Source organism: Silene latifolia, chromosome 7 (assembly GCF_048544455.1).
Source record: "Silene latifolia isolate original U9 population chromosome 7, ASM4854445v1, whole genome shotgun sequence".
NCBI classification, from domain to species: domain Eukaryota; kingdom Viridiplantae; phylum Streptophyta; class Magnoliopsida; order Caryophyllales; family Caryophyllaceae; genus Silene; species Silene latifolia.
Window position 1 is genome coordinate 116537251 of NC_133532.1, and position 16643 is coordinate 116553893.

At 36.1% G+C, this 16643-nt stretch overlaps 2 protein-coding genes across 3 annotated transcripts; both read right to left on the reverse strand.

Moving 5' to 3' along the window:
- Positions 1 to 864: 864 nt before the first annotated feature.
- On the reverse strand, positions 865 to 10510 carry LOC141592669 (DEAD-box ATP-dependent RNA helicase 10-like). 2 transcript variants are annotated; one of them, XR_012521196.1, is made up of 14 exons: positions 10185 to 10510; positions 9663 to 9792; positions 9325 to 9394; positions 8969 to 9031; positions 8761 to 8835; positions 7852 to 7971; positions 7146 to 7187; positions 6983 to 7057; positions 6723 to 6866; positions 6452 to 6589; positions 5961 to 6072; positions 5789 to 5877; positions 4570 to 4763; positions 865 to 1059 (listed from the first exon to the last, which is right to left on the reverse strand). XR_012521196.1 is itself a non-coding variant. In XM_074413425.1 (13 exons), the coding sequence occupies exons 1-13, from the start codon at positions 10321 to 10323 to the stop codon at positions 4641 to 4643; spliced, it is 1320 nt and encodes a 439-aa protein (XP_074269526.1). In that variant the 5' UTR covers positions 10324 to 10507; the 3' UTR covers positions 4552 to 4640. The 2 variants fall into 2 exon arrangements, 1 of the variants encoding a protein (XP_074269526.1); XM_074413425.1 differs by lacking the exon at positions 865 to 1059 and having other exon boundaries at positions 4552 to 4763; positions 10185 to 10507.
- Positions 10511 to 14055: 3545 nt separating this feature from the next.
- Positions 14056 to 16409, reverse strand: LOC141592670 (large ribosomal subunit protein uL16). Its single transcript, XM_074413426.1, has 4 exons — positions 16296 to 16409; positions 15302 to 15803; positions 14625 to 14706; positions 14056 to 14277 (listed from the first exon to the last, which is right to left on the reverse strand). The coding sequence occupies exons 1-4, from the start codon at positions 16303 to 16305 to the stop codon at positions 14209 to 14211; spliced, it is 663 nt and encodes a 220-aa protein (XP_074269527.1). The 5' UTR covers positions 16306 to 16409; the 3' UTR covers positions 14056 to 14208.
- Positions 16410 to 16643: the final 234 nt, after the last annotated feature.

The following is a 16643-nucleotide window of genomic DNA, read 5'->3' on the forward strand; positions in this document are numbered from 1 at the left end:
CTAAAAGAAATAAGATGCTTGGTAATTTTCCTAAATATTTATAGAAGACTAGAAGATGGTCAATTTCCTTAAAATAAAATAATTAATTAGTATAAACATGCACACTTACGGTATTAATTATTATCATCATAAAATTATATATTAAATTTAAAATCTATGCAATTTTATTAAACTTTATAATTTATTAGATGTATAGAGATGTTAATTATTTAACATACAAAAATATAATAAGTATGTTATAAATAATTCAAGTTAGAATCCATAATATATAATATTGCATAATTCTTTCGATTTGATTTAATGCATACATGTAATATATTTATATAAATACATAATTCTCTTAAAATTGCATGCCTAAGTAGTAAAAGTAATTTCGTCGGTAAAGAACAAAATTGTAGTAACATTGGATATAGTTATATGATAGTAATCACTCATTTGAATAGTAAAAGTAACAATATTATCAACGAGATTAGTGAGAGTGGTAGAAACAACAACGAGAGTAGTGAAATAATCAATATTAATGTGGTAATAGTGAAAGTAACAATAATTATGGCGAGAGTAGTGAAATTATCAATATTAATGCGGCAGTAATGACAGTAACAATAGTTACGACAGAAGTAGTGAAAGTAACAATGATTACGGGCAAGTAGTGAAATGTTATTACTATTGTTTCATTAATAAGAGTAAAATATTAATAGCGGGAGTAATGAATTTGTCTCAAAATTTCTTTCATCGTAATTTTAGGATATAAAAATATATTAATGATAAATTTATGGGTTATGCAACTTTAATTTTATTTAATGAAAAAAAAACTAGTGGTAAGTAGAGGTAGCCTAGGCGAAGCCGGACATCAATACTAGTTACTTGAAATATGTGAACCAATATATATGACTTCACACTACATTTCACGTGTGGTTAATGTTCAATTTGGCAAGAATCTCAATTTTCATCATATCAACTTTCTATGACTAATTTATAACTCACCACATACAGGGTTATCTGCCTATAGTTAAATCATAAATTTAATGTAACATGTCATATTTTGATAAGGTGATCAAACTGGTATTATATTATATCTTCATAAACAAATGAATACCATAATTTATATAGGACCCGTGCTACAGCACGGCATTTTTAAGATTAGGTTTATAAAGAGGAGAATTCAATAAAATTGTTTTTGGCATAAAATATATGATACTTTTAAGTTAATGTTATAATATACTCCCTCCCATTCAAAATAAACCTCCCTATTTCCTTTTCCGTCTATTCACAATAACCTCCCTATTTCCTTTTTTGGTAAGTGTTTGTGTGGTCCAAATTTAATTGTATGGTGGGGTAGTGTATTTGTGTGGTCCAAATTTAATTATATGGTGGGGTAGTGTGTTTCCTTAATATTTGTGCCAAAATGAAATGAGAGGTTTATTGTGAATGGGAGGGAGTAGTAGATATAATATTAGCAAGGAGGAAAAAAATAAAGTTTATTACTGTAAAAGTATAGTTGAAACTAAGTTAGTCTTGTTCAAACTATTAATAATAATACTATAATGTTAAATCATTAATGGGAACTAATTTATGAAATTAAGTTAGATGTAAATTATAATTAAAAAGACCTATTATCATTATAAAAAAATGGTAGAAATAATATACTACGCGTTTAAAGAGACGATTTAAAAATCAAAGGGAAATCAATTTGTTTCTAACGTTAGAATTGTTAGTAATGAGATCTGCCAAATCAAAGGGAAATCCATTTGTTTCGATATATGATTGTTAATTATCAACGTCAGAATTTTTTTGGTTATACGTTAGAATGTTAGTAATAGATCTGACAATCAATGTAAAATCAATTTGTTTTCATATAGGATTATTTTTAAATAGTGGGCTCAACATAGAATGTGATTGTGGTGTTTTCAATCCATAAAGCAAGCCCATTAAAGTAGGGAGCACTTGGCGGGAAAATACTAAGAGAATTTTATTCTCTTAGTAGTAGGGGAGATTTATAATTCGGCGAACCTCTACTTGATGTATTTCATAATGAAAACAAACCGCTGAACTTTAGGTTCAATTAGGAAAAACATACTTGTTTGTTTTTACCAGCTTTTCCTTATAATTCTCCTCCTAAGGTGGTAAAAACTATGATCGCCTTAAACCTTAATTTATCATATAATGGGTATTTTTGCACAATAACAAAATATTTTGGGGAGTAACATATAATGCAGTTGGCTTTTAAATGTGTTGAATGAATACCCAATTCGGGAGATCAATGACTTCACGAAAACTACTCGGAAAATTAATGTGGCAAAAAGTCACACAATATAGTCTCAATCCAAACATGTACATTTAAGTTCTCTATTCAATATTGAGTAGTGTTTAGATCTCCAATATCATACATACTCAATCCCACGCTTATTTTTCCTTTAAGATAAACTTCAGGCTAGTGAGAAGGTATTGATTTTCGTAGCGAAACATTTTTTTTTTTTTTTTTTTTTTTTTTTTTTTTTGTTGACAGAAGGTGAATAACTTACATTATTGTAACAAATACAAAGTAAGCTACTCGACTAGGTAGCACCAGACCCTTGACATCTAGATCTAGCATTACAAAGCCATACATCGAGATTACATAATTATTATATAAAAGGAAAGCTACTACATTAAGATAAGCAAGATTAGCGATGGTAGAATGGCATGAGACAACAGCTTGGTGACGAGCGTTGATATCATCTTCATTATCCCGGAAGACCTCCAAAAACCGTCGAGACATACAAACGCCGGAGTGACAATAACCAGGTGTACTTACGCTCTTGCGAAAAGAGCGTAGAAAGAAAAGGTGAAAGGCAAGACGAAGTCTGCCCTCAGCGGAGATAAATCTCCTACACCTTAGAGATCGCACCCATTGGTTATAGGACAAACGGTCCGAGAAATCCAACGTGCAATGAGTAACACAAACCCCCGGAGACACAAGCACCCCAACACCGTTCAAGAGACTTGGCTTACCACTAAAGAGACAACTAAGACTCCTATAGGAGGAGATTATTAAGAGATAAAAACAAGACAGGAATTTAAAGAGAAACACCATTCAAAAGACAAGAAGACCACCGCCTCCGACCCCAACCAACACCACTGCCAAAAGACCCAAAACCACCCTACCCGACACACCACAAAACAGAAAGGAGAGCAGCCAGCAAACAAAACCCCACTCCAACCAAGACACAGTCAGACCCAACAAACCATCCCCGACACGGCAGACATGCACCACCCAACCAAACACCAGACCACTGAGACTCCAAATTCCAAGCGAACCCCCAGACCATCGGCGGACATGCAACACAACCACCATAACCGCAATAGACCGACACAAACACAACCGGCAAAAAAAGGACCGATCTGGTGGGGGAGGGGGCGAGGGGGAGGGGAGACACCAGATCGTCCCAAAATCACCACCATTAACAGAAAAAAACCATCAAAATGAGCTATGTTCATCGACCAGACACAACAACCGACATAAAAGACACAGGAACATACCAGGGGTGGGGAAAGGGGCGAGGGAGAGGGGAAACACCCCTGGACCGCATGCGCCGCTTTCGATGACAGGACAGGGGAACCCGGAACGGAACGACCTCAGAACAACCACGCGAAACCGCCATCCTAGCCCACCAGACAGTCGGGATGAAAAGACCGATCCGAACAAGAAATGATCGAAGTCGGGACTCGCCGCTACGAGGAGGTGTGTACAATCATCACCGGAGATGGGTCAAGGAATGACCCCATCTCCGGCGATGGGTAGGGGGAGAATGGGGGTGGTGAATGGCAAGGAGATAGGGGAGTTTACTACAAAGACTTGTTGGTTAGGAGTGGGTGGAAAGTAAACCATAAGTGATCGAGACAAAACTGAAGGGGAAGGCCATGTGTTCGACTTGTTCAAACTGCTGAACTCATGGACCAATTTGTTGAATTCATCAACTCATCTTGATGAGATAACTAATTGATTCCAAGATGCAAAAGTTCTTATTATTGCTCAAATTGTACTAGACAATAATGTTTTATCAATATTACTTTAGAAATAAGTGATAAAATCTGCGTTCTCAATTTTTTCTTCGGTATTCATCTTAGTTTGTGCTCAGTAAACAGTATCAGTCTCCAGCTGATAAAAGGGTCATATTGTAAAGCGTGAACGAAATTTCTTTTCATTGTCGGAAAAAATAAATAGAAGTTGCTGTTATTGAGGAACAATTATGTGATGCTCTGAGGTAATTCAACCATTTAGTCTTCAGCTCTTTACAAGACATGTCTGTAGCGAATTCACAAATGGATCAGAACGTCAAATGTTGTATGAGACGAAAATGCTGTCTTCAACATTTGCAACAAACCTCCTCAACATATATCTCAAAAGCTCAAACCGTTTAGATGAAATCATGAAATGAACAATGGCTCTTAAAAACCACTTTCACCAGATTATGAAAGCGTAAGTAGAAATTTATCGGATAGTTCTCAGTCATCTCTAACATACAGGACTGGAACGTTTCGACCAAAATTGTAACTAAATGACGTCTCTAACTGGGGGCAGGGATGGGCGGGGTTGGGATTCTATGAACCATCTTCTTCTTTGCTGGTAAAAAAGGATACTACGAGGGATGTTTGTTGTATCATCTTCTTCTTTGCTGCTTATTTGATTTTCTAGAATGTTGTTTGTCCAAATATTTTTGAATCTCGTCCCCCTCTTCATCTCCCCTACCTTTCCTCTTGCTCCCTCCAGATTCCTTGATTTTCTGCAAGGATACAAGCAAGCAGCTATTAGAGAACAGAAATGGATAACCAGCAGAACAACAAATAGTAATTTAAGTAAATGACCCCCCCGAACCTGCTGAAATCATCTTACAGGAGACCAACTCCCTCTCTACCCATGTGATTAAATGAAAAGTATGAAAAGCATTAATGAATAATAAGGGGGCGTTGGGTTCGGGAAAGGGAAAGAGAATGAAATCAACAAAGGGAAATAAGGGGTAAGGAATCAAATCCCCTTTTTGATTAAAAACATTGTTTGGTTTGACCCTCAAAAGAAAACTCCAGTTCGTAAGTCCATCTCAACATCACCCACTACCACCACAAAAACTACCAATAGCACCGTCAGTTCCTCATCCCCACCGTTGAATAACGCCAGAGCCACTCTTGAACACCCTCACCCAACCCCTGAAATCCCTTCCCCACCCCCTAAAACAACGGTTAGAAGTCGAATCCGAGTTGTAGTGGTTGTGGATGGTGTGCAGGCAATATGGAGGCAGATGGCAGGATAGGTGACATCGCCTTTCTGAGAATGGTTGTGCACGGAGTTCGGTCAGTAGAGTGTTTCAAAGTCGGTAAGTGATGGTGACGGAGGGGTCGCCGACACCGGTTGTGGGTCGCCGGCGTCCATAGTGGTGGAAAGGCAGCGGCGTTGCGCTTAATGTGGCGGCAGCAGGCGTCGGGGTGAGGTGTTGACAAACTGACAGTGATGGTTGTGGGTATGTTATAGGGGTGATTTGGAGGAAGAAGGGAAAGAGAATGGGTTACCCTAGGCGGTAGGGTGAATGGATGTAGAGAGATCAGGGGGTAAGGAGAAGGGTAAGGGAATGATTGATTTGCTTTAACAAACATGAACAAAAGGAATTAATGACTTTCATTCCCTTTCCCTTTCTTTACACCCCCATACCAAACACCCTGGTCTCCAAGTGAGATGGTAAAATTATATGCAACCGTTTTACATGAGAAACCAACTCATACATGCCAGCAAATATATCATGCAAGGAATACATACCATGTGCGCGATCCTTTTTGCTTCAGTAACACGTTCAAGAAGAACCAACACTTCCTCTTCCTCGGCAGGGTGTTTCGGTAATTTCTCACCTGTAGAACACGGGACAGGTGAGTGCTGCAACCAAATACAAGTTAACATGTAATACAGGGGAGAGAATAGTAAGATTAGTAACCTATCAGGTTCTCTATCTGTTTAAACCACTCAATTTCATACTGATTGACTAATGAAATAGCAACTCCAGTTCTTCCAGCACGAGCAGTTCTTCCTACACGATGTATATAATCCTGAAACACATAATTGCCATTAGACACCAAAGTACCAAACTAATGCATACAATCCTACGTAAAACAATAATTGCCTTCAAAGGGGCATTTGTATTATATTTTGGTCCCCGAGTGAAGTTTTATCAGCAGCTTTACAGAACAAAGTTTGTCAGTCAAGAGTCAAGGCTCTGGAGGGACTAACAGAAGCTTGTCCCTCTATGCATTCTGCTATCCACATAGATACTCAGAAGCAAAAAAAAAAAAATTAGACTGCATACATTCTACTTCCGTATACCATGATATGTTTATTAACGAGAAGATCTTTCCCACCGTCCTCAAGGCAGAGGGGAAGGGAGACTGAAGAGGAAGATTTCTGTACAAAAATTTATTATGTACTAACCTTGGAATTAGATGGAATATCATAATTTATGACCATATCAACCGAAGGTATATCAAGACCTCGACTGGCTACTTCAGTTGCGATGAGAATATTGCACTCTCCAGCTTTGAACTTGTTTAATGCCCCAAGTCTTTTTTCCTGCATATAAGAGAGAAACAAAAGAGGTTTAGAATCAAGGGCATATGCGGGGCACTGATGGAAAGGCCAAGCAACCAATATTGCACATAGAAATGAAAAGATTTAAGTTTTAAGACGGAATTGAAAAAAAAACCTGAGTCATGTTGCCATTGATAGGAACAGCACTTAAACCAAGGTTGCCGAGCATCAGCGCCAAAACTTGAGTTGTATCACATTTACGAGTGAAAACCATTGAACTCCCCGATAGCTCCATTAGAACATACAGAAGATAGCAATCCTATGAACATATAGAAGGTATCAATTTATAACAATAAGTGACTAATAGGATAAAACGAAATTTCAAACTCCACACATTCTAGAAAAAGGAAAATCAGCAAACCATGGATGACAAACCTTATATTTTGCAGGAATAAAACAAAATTGCTGCTTTAGAGTATCCACAGTAGAATATTTAGAAGCCGATTCAATCTGCAAAAGGAAAAAAATTGTCATTAGAGGCAAAGATAATAATATTAGCAAAAATACAATGTATGTCATTCCCATAATAAATTCTCACCTTCACAGGATTTTTTAGACAGGCTCTTTGGAGCTTCTTAACCTGTCACACAAAAGAAAAATGGTATCACCTCGGCTCATGAAATTTTATGCTTAGCAACTTCAAATAACACCATTCCATAATTCTACTAATCTAACAACATTACCACAATGCCTCAAAGTTTACAGCCAGGAAGGAGACCGATGTACGCAACCTCGACTTTATACTAGTAACACAAAGCAGTATTTTATAAATGACCCATTAAAAAATTGAGTCGAGAATTGCACTGAGCTACGACTAATTGTAAATAAAAGAAGAGCTGACAGTTTAGTGAGTAATTTCCTTTATTTGACAGAAAATGGAGAAAATTGTGGTGAATTTTGCTCTCCACCATTAAGAAGAGGTAACGGGATTTAGCACTTGATACCCACATGCAACAGCTTATTACTGAACAAAACAAAGCTCATAGTTGAGACGGACAATGGGACAATTCACCGCCAAAAATTCATAATTCATTCAACAAGAACCAACATCAACCTAGGCCACTGAAAACCTTGAATTCAGGATAGACTAAAAGAAGCTAGAGTCATCTTCTTCCTTGAAAGTAAGACCGACATTAAGAGAGATTTTCTAAGAGCTGGCAGGCAAAACAGCTACAAGAAAGATAAATTAACATAATAAACAGTAGCATACACATGTAAACCAAATGAATATCAGGCAGGCTTACCTTTTTGGTCATGGTTGCGGAAAATAAATAAGTTCGCCTTTCTGGGGGGATTTCTTTTAAAATATCATCAAGTGATTTTTCAAATTCCTCATTCAATAATCTATCAGCCTCATCCAATACCTGTAAAAAAAAGGAAAAGATGATGATTTTAACATAAATGCTGCAAAACTGAAAGACAAATAAACCCAACCGGTGAACACCGTATGATCATTGTTTTCAAGGCTCCCAAGTTCTAATATAAATGCTACACTACATATCCTTGATTATACCTTGAAATGTTTTTCAGTTACTTTTTGTATACTTGGGGAACATTGCCAGTAATATGTACGTCAAGAATTTCACAGGAGAACAACTAAGGTATAGATTCATATATAAGGTACATGACGAGAAAAGCAGTATAGGGGTGTATGAAATGCACCATAAGACGGGAAATATAACTCACTCGAGTTTAATAGCTATTTTTATCTAAACAATGTCGGCCACTAAATGAGACACCAAACACATGCTTCAGGGCCATGTCCAAATTCACGCACACACCAAAAGTAAATGACATTAAGTGGACCTTATACGAGAAAAGTTAATGACATTAAGCACTACATAATTAAAACCTTGCGTGCTCTTATCTATTCGTCTTTTGATCCCCAAAGAAGACCCCTTAACCGATGGTCAATACAGAAATTGCATCAAGAATTGCACAGACTGACAGTCTACTTAACGCTAAGGGGTAAGGAGTATAAAGACAAAGACAAATTAGCGAGTCATTTTTTTTATGTTTCATCGTATTTAAAGCCAAATAAGAGTGAGTAGTTGGGCCCACTGGAGATAGAAACAAAGTGACCTCTAATGTGCCATACTGCCATTTCAGAAACACAAACATAAAGAACAAAATTATACTAAGCGAAAGCATACCAGATACTTTAAAGTTCTAAGTGAGAACCCCTTGGTATTAGTCAAATGATCCATAAGACGTCCAGGCGTTGCAACCTTAGACAAAAAATTAGATGGTGAGCAAGACAAAACAAATTTACTACAAAAGCTATCGGATCCGACAAAAGATATTAAAAAAAAAAAAAAAAAAAAAAAAAAAGCGTTAAGCAAGCACAGTGTGACTACTTACTACGATGTGAGGCCTTTTAGCAAGGGCAAGCTGTTGTTGATTCATGTCCACTCCTCCAATAAGCTACATAAAAGATACCTCAGAATTCAAAATTCATGCAGCCCAAAAATATGGCTTTTTTCTTTACAAGTCAACTAATCTAACACCCGGTGTAATTGAAAGCAATTATACTCCCTGTTTTTATGTTAACATATACGTCTGAGCCAGACTCAAGAGAATACAATGGCACATTAAGATATTAATTAAAACGCCCACCTGTGTCACTAAAGGCTAAACAAAATCCAAAAGCTATGTCGACATGAATAAGTAAATCTCGTCATTAACAAAACAGAAACAATAGACATTGAGAAACTTACCACTGCAGTTCTTAAGCTAATGCCAGATCCTAATGCTTCAAACTGATCAGCAATTTGAATTGCAAGCTCTCTGAAAACAGATTCAAATAGAATATAAATGGGATGTACGAGAATAATACAAGGTACCAGTTCAATTTTATATAAAGGTACAGTATCAACTTAGTCTGCTAGATTCATCGTAAAACAACTTCAAGATTACATTTTTCCGAAAGTTGCAAACTAAAGTCGAGTGGAACTATACAAGCGCGATGAAGGGATACAAAGTAACGTTCTAACATTCCAGTCGGTATAAATTGAATTAACAGAAGAAACAAAACTACCACTTCAAAACAAATTACCGGGTCGGAGCAAGTACGAGACCAAAGAAGGGAGTAGCCGTCTTTGCCTCCAGTAATGCCTGAATTATCGGCAAGGCGAAAGCCGCAGTTTTACCAGAACCAGTATGAGCAAGCCCAATTATATCCTTTCCTGAAGCAATAATCACCCAAATTAACATTACCATTCATCAAAATTTCATTTTTACCGCAAAACAACACTAACAACAATCATTTTTACCGCAAAACCCTAAACCCTTGATCAACTTCCCCAATCAAAAATTCGAAAACTTTGGTTCAATTCGATTTCTTCAACCTAATTTACCTTATCGGATCACTAGTTCTTTCCCTACGGTTCTGCCTTATTGCATTACTAGTTCGTCCCCAACAATTTTCTCTCCCCACAACTACAACTACAAATTCAGGTTCCGCCTTATTGCATTACTAATTCGTCCGCAACCATTTTCCGCCAAGCTAACTATAAATCCCAGTTCCGCCACTAATTGGAAAATAGTTCAATTAAGAAATTAATAGCAAAATTAATACCTTGAAGAGCATGAGGGATGGAATCACGTTGAATTTTGGTAGGAGTAGTCCACCCTAATGCTGTACAAGCTTCGACTAAAGCGTCACAAACTCCAAGCTCTTTGAATGATTTCACTTCATCATGGTTTTCTTCTTCCATTTTTCTGTAATTACTAGATTTTTCTGGTGTAAAATTATTGATTGGTGATTATTGTGCAGTTTGATTGAATCGAATTGAAGAATTGGGGAAATTGATTAAGGGTTTAGGGTTTTGGGTGAGATATTTGACCAATTATTGACCCTAGGGTTTAGGGTTTTGGAGCTCCGATTTAATAGAAATAAATGACAAAAATGATAGTTACGATACATTTCAATCTATTACTGGACCACACAGAAAAAAGTTGGGTTCAATCTAGTACAAGATCGAAAAGTTTAGGTATAGTCCTCGATCTATTAAATTTATTTCAACGTTCAGTCTGATCGGTATGTTCTAGTCTGGTCCAATCTACAACTGATACTCACCCTTACTTAGTTACTTAGAGCATGTCGAACCATAAGTATATTACTACTCGAAAATATGGGGAAGAGAAGATGAGGAATAAAATGGACTTTCATTCATGAGGTTAATCCTCGATGAGGGAAGGTAGGGTTTCTCAATATGTCGAGGAACAAGAAGCGTAAAACAATGACGAATTTTTCTATTTTTTTTACTAGTTTTCTATGCAATTTATTTCTTTATCAGCTTGGCCGGATCAGGTCATTATCGAGTTTAGTTACTTTATTTCAATAAATATACTTCGATTATTTCACCATTAAATATATATTTTTTTTATCGTTATGCGGTTTAGTTTACTTCATTATTAAGTCAGACGTTTCAAATTACACACATTTTGATTAGTATTAAGCCTAATAATTATAGGTTCATCAATCTTGGAATTCTTATCGGGTGGTCGAATTCGACTGCGGATGACTGATTATCGGGTTGTAAACGAGATGAGCCGAGCCAATCTCGAATTATTAATTTTTTGGATTCTATCGAGCCAGGTTTAAGTCGGGGTCAAGTCAACTCAAGTTTCCCAAACTCTCCCCAATTAAACAATGCATTTAAACCGCTTTAAAGGTAAAGTAGTGTGATTTTACCATTTCTACAAATAAATCGACGATTTTTGTGTACGCAAATTCAAACTTGTAGCATATTGCTCACATATTTCCATCTTTATTCTTAATCACTTGTTTAAATTTGAGTCGAATTATTATTCATGTTATATACTCCGTACTTTGAAACTTGGAGTGTTGAATTAGAGTAAGGCTCTGTTTGACAAGAAATTTCAGGTACCTGATTTGGTCAAAGTAACTTATTTGACTAAAATTTCAGGTACCTTATTTTTTCGTAAGCGTTTGACAAATAGCTTATTTAAGCAAATAAGCTACTGGAATGAAATGCTACCTAGAGTAGCATTTGAGATTTCAGGTACTTGATTTGCTTTTATTTTACGTGTTTGCCCCTTAAATCTATACTACTAAATAATTTTATCATAACCTTTTACGTCATTTCATCAAAATCAGTTACCTTTACAGTTAGTTTGCCAAACATATTTTTTATATAATCAGCCACAGGGGCGAGGCCAGAATTTTAATAATGGTGTAGCAAAACTAAGTCACTATTTTAAAATCGTTTTTTTTTTGGTACATACTATTTTAAAATCGCAAGAACTACTACTCCGTACTACTTATTATAACGGTTTCTTTGGCATATGATGTAACACTCCACGGTAATTGAAGAGGTCCATTAATAGGCTTAAATGACTAGTACTTAAAGGGATTGAAAATACTACACATATCAACAAAGTGCACTTTCTTTTATAGTCATCCATTAAAAAGAACTCCACAGTTAAGCGTGTTTGGCTGGAAGTAGTCTTAAGATGGGTGACCTCCTGAGAAGGTTCCCGGGATGCGCATGAGTGAGGACAAAAATGCGTTATAAAGGACCCGTGTTGATCTGTGGGCCATGTACACAGACTGGTGAGCTATCATAAGTAACCGCTCCCGACCCGGTTTGGGCCGGGTGTTACCATGAAGTACAATGTTGATCTATAATAACATTTTTATGCCGATACAATGTGAGACGGTATCATTATGTAAAAATACAACACATTTATTAACATTTATTGAATAGCTTTTTTATACAAATGAAGGACCTCTCTTATTCTATAACTTGTGAGAAAATTAATATATGGAGTAAATGATTTATAATTGTAATTAGAGCAATATCAATAGTAGTTCTTAACATTGGGGTTATCACTAAGAACCTTATTTTTAAAGTTCTTCTATTGCATTAAAAAGTTGTTCTTATTTTTAAGAATAAAGTTCTAAAATAAGAACCAAGTTTTTAAATATGGGATTGTGTATAACCAATAAATTAGCTTTGTAAAATGTGTGAAACACTTCAACATTGTCCATTTTTAAGTAAATTTCTTTTAAGAACTTTTATATTAAGTTCTTCCATTGTAAACAAAAGTTCTTAAGTATTGAAATTGACATAATATGACATGACATAGAAAGAACTTTATATAAAGTTCTTCTATTCCTATTGCTCTTAGTTAAGTACGGAGTACATACATGCGTTGATTCTAATTTGTGGTTTTCAATACCCTCTTCTTTTGCTATTACTCGTATGTTAAATGAGATAATTAATTATTATTCTTTGGGAATGGATTTCTAATTGCATTTAATATCATAGGATTAATAGACTTAAGCTTTGTGGCCTTTGAAAACCGTTACGCGCGAGAATCATCAAGCTTTTAATGAAAGAGATAATTAATTAGTCTTCATTATGGTGTATCAAATGAAAAATTGCTCATTAATTTTGTCTTGTATGGTGTAGCACTTGCTACACCATCCTTAAGCGTGGACTCGCCCCTGATCAGCCACCTTATTAGTTCCTAATTTTCATCTACCTTAGAGCATCTCCAATGGTTTGGCTTAGGGACTTGCTTGCAATTTCATAAAATTGCAAGCTAGTAGCTCAACCATTGGAGTTGGCCATGTAGACTAGCTTTGCCCAAAAAATTTTAAGCTAGTAGCTCCATGGAGCTACTTGCTTAAATGGACCCACAAGTGTAATTTAACCAATAGAAAAATAGTGATCCAATTAATAAAGTTTTAATTTTTTTTTTGGAAATTTGGAAATTGAATAAATAAATAGAGGAGTATATTAAGTGGGTCCAATTAAGCTAGTAATAAGTTGGCTAAACCATTGGAGTAAACTTTAGCTTAAAATGGTTGTAGCTTAAGAAAATGACGTGGCAAAGGTAAGCTAGTGGCAATTAGCTTACCATTGTAGATGCTCTTATCAGTTACCTTTTCAGGTTTCAGCTACCTTTTCAGGTAATTTTACTAAAAAGAAAAATAGAGAAAGCTGTGTTCTTTTTTAGCTGAAAAGAGCTAAACTGAACTGAGCTAAACTAAATGGAGCTGAAGAAAGAATTAAGCTGAACTAAAATGAGCTTTAATTAAAATGAGCTAAATTAAGTAGAGGGCCTTAAGTAATTATCATTGGAGTATAATCTAACCCATGTCCATAGTCTGCATTTGATAAAATATTTTGTTTTTCTATATGTTCTGTACAATTTATTTTACTGTTTATTTCACGCTTCATCAAATTGCAAACATTATAGGAATTCAAACCTTTAATATTTTACGTTGTCAAAGTGACAAAAATTTCAACACTCAGGTCACAAATCATAACCCAAAAGTAAAAATTTCTGCCACAGGAGAAAAACACCGGGATGTGAACATGACCATCAGCAATCAATACTTGCAGCTAATTCAACAAGGTCAATCCTAGATTCTTAAGAAAAACCGAGATTCAAAGCAAAAACAAGATCTGCTCTAAGAAAAACTGAGATTCAAAGCAAAAATATGATCTGCTCAAGAGATCGTGTCCAACAACCAACTGGTTCAGAGAAAACATTACATCAAAATAACAGCAAAAAGGATTCAAACTAATTCAAAGGTACAACAGTGTCTAAGCTTGTGTTCTCACTTAAGTAGCACTATCGATGAAAGCTCTTCCAGGTTGACGGTTTGATAGACGTCCATGGCAACCAAGCAGCTGCAAAGGAAAAGAAAATCCGCGTTAAATGTGGTAGTAATTCACAACGCCTTTTCTAAGGAAGCATCATTAATATTCCCATGATAATTGTCATATTTAGGGAAAAATATGAAGTTCATGGAGAGAATTAGTCATAGAATTTGTTGCTCAAACAAAGATTCAAGAGCAAGGGTTCATGATATCACCGGATCAACAGATACAATGATAACAGAAATAGATCATGCTGGAAAGCAGAGGACAACCTATTGTTCCTTGTTATTTAGAGTATCATATCATGAAACCATTAGCAGAAATGCAAAAGTGAAAAATATAAGAAAGTGCCCGAGAGAAAGGCAGTATAAGCATACCTTAGCATTCACTCCATCAGGCATTATCCTGTTCTCAGATTTGTACCTCACATAGTCAGCACGGTTAAACTTCGTGAAACCCCTACACAAGTAAAATGAGAAAAAATAATATCATCAGCATAAGCATTTTAACTAATGGCACACAAAATAACGAACTCTATATCCATGTTTTAATCTCCAGAACTCTGTGCACAGAGAACTTAGTTTGAGATGAAAAAAAAACCACTAAACCGGTGAGTATGAGCTGAATGAACACAGGTGACAACACATGTCTAGTACAATTTTTAGATGTATTCCAACTTCAATCCAAACATAATCTCAATGTAACAGATATAATGAATACAATGTCACCCCAGTCCCAGTACCCAAATCGCTCGTGAGTCGTGACTGTGAAAGGCTAAAAGGGTCATATATGCATAGCTTTACTCTTAAACAAAATATAGTTTGAGGATGACCCATAATGAAAAGGAGTTTTGTAATTCAATCAACATGCACAACTCGTTTTATATTTCACATAGATTTTGCTTCATTATTTATGGAGAGTTTGAGTGGTTCTAATGATCTTATTAGCTAGGGTGTACGATGACGTGGTACAACCGGTGTACCCAAGAATTTTTCAAGTACCAATAGTAAATAGTATAATCGCTACAAATTAAACAAGGAAGCTTAGGGCATACCATTTCCTGCTCACAATAATCTTTTGGCGACCAGGGAACTTGAACTTAGCACGACGAAGAGCCTCTTGTGCACTAAGGCCGTTGTTGTCCTTGCAGCGAACAGAAAGAAGCACCTGTCCAATGGCAACACGAGCACACACCCCTTGAGGCTTACCAAAAGCACCCCTCATACCAGTCTGAAGCCTATCAGCCCCAGCACACGAAAGCATCTTGTTAATACGCAGCACATGGAAAGGATGTACCCTAACCCGTAGATGGAAAGCATCCTTTCCAGCAAACTTAGTCATGTACTTGTTACACGCAATACGGGCAGCCTCCAACGCCTCACTAGAAACATTCTCCTTTTCCCAACTGACCAAATGCACACAAAAGGGGAACTCATCAACTCCCTTCTTCTTCATCCCAACATCATAAATCCTAATCTTTGGATCGGGAACACCACGACAAAACCTAGATTTTGGGTAGGGTTTGTTCTTGATCTGACGGTAACACCTTGCTGGTCCTACACATTACCAAAATACCCCCACATTTAATTAATCACTTACTACATTCTTCCCTTTCAATCCTAAAAACTACTTGCATATATTTTGAAAAATGTATAGAATTCATTGGAACGGAACGAGTAGCGAATCGACGATAAACATTCCTAGAACACTATGATTTAATCTTGAGCTATCTAATCAACACATATATGATCTGATTAACCATCTAGAACATGATATAAACTAATAAATCATTAGCCTGCATTTATGACTAAAACGGGGATGAAATACACATAAACACAAGATTTAATCACATTTTCACCTTATTAACAAAAATGAAGTTGGAAATCCCCAAATGTACTACCAGCTAAAAGCAATTAAACATCTAAACCCTAAAAAATGAAATGCTAAGTAATGCACAATCAAATCAATGAATTAATTGAATGAATTAAGTACCGGAAAACAGGATATATCGATTCGGTGAAGAAGAGAAAAGAGAAGGAAAAGCTTACTTCTTCCCATGGCGATTGAATTTGGAGGAACTCAGATGTCGGCTTACTAAAACCCTAATTTTTGGGGGAAATGAGTAAAGTGTGAGTGCGTTTATATATAAGATTAAGACCTTGGTTTTGGGGGGATCACATAGTTTTGATGGGCTGCTTTTGTTTGTGGGTTGCATTGTGGTGTTAAAAAGCCCGTTGATGTGACAAAGATTTACCTAGAGTGGCTAGCAGTGGTCCGGTCAAACGGATACGTGACACGACATTTTAAATTTGCTGCATATAAACACGACCAAACAACTTGAACAAAAAATTCATAAAAAAAAAATAATAAAAAAAAAATCAGAATACATATTAAAA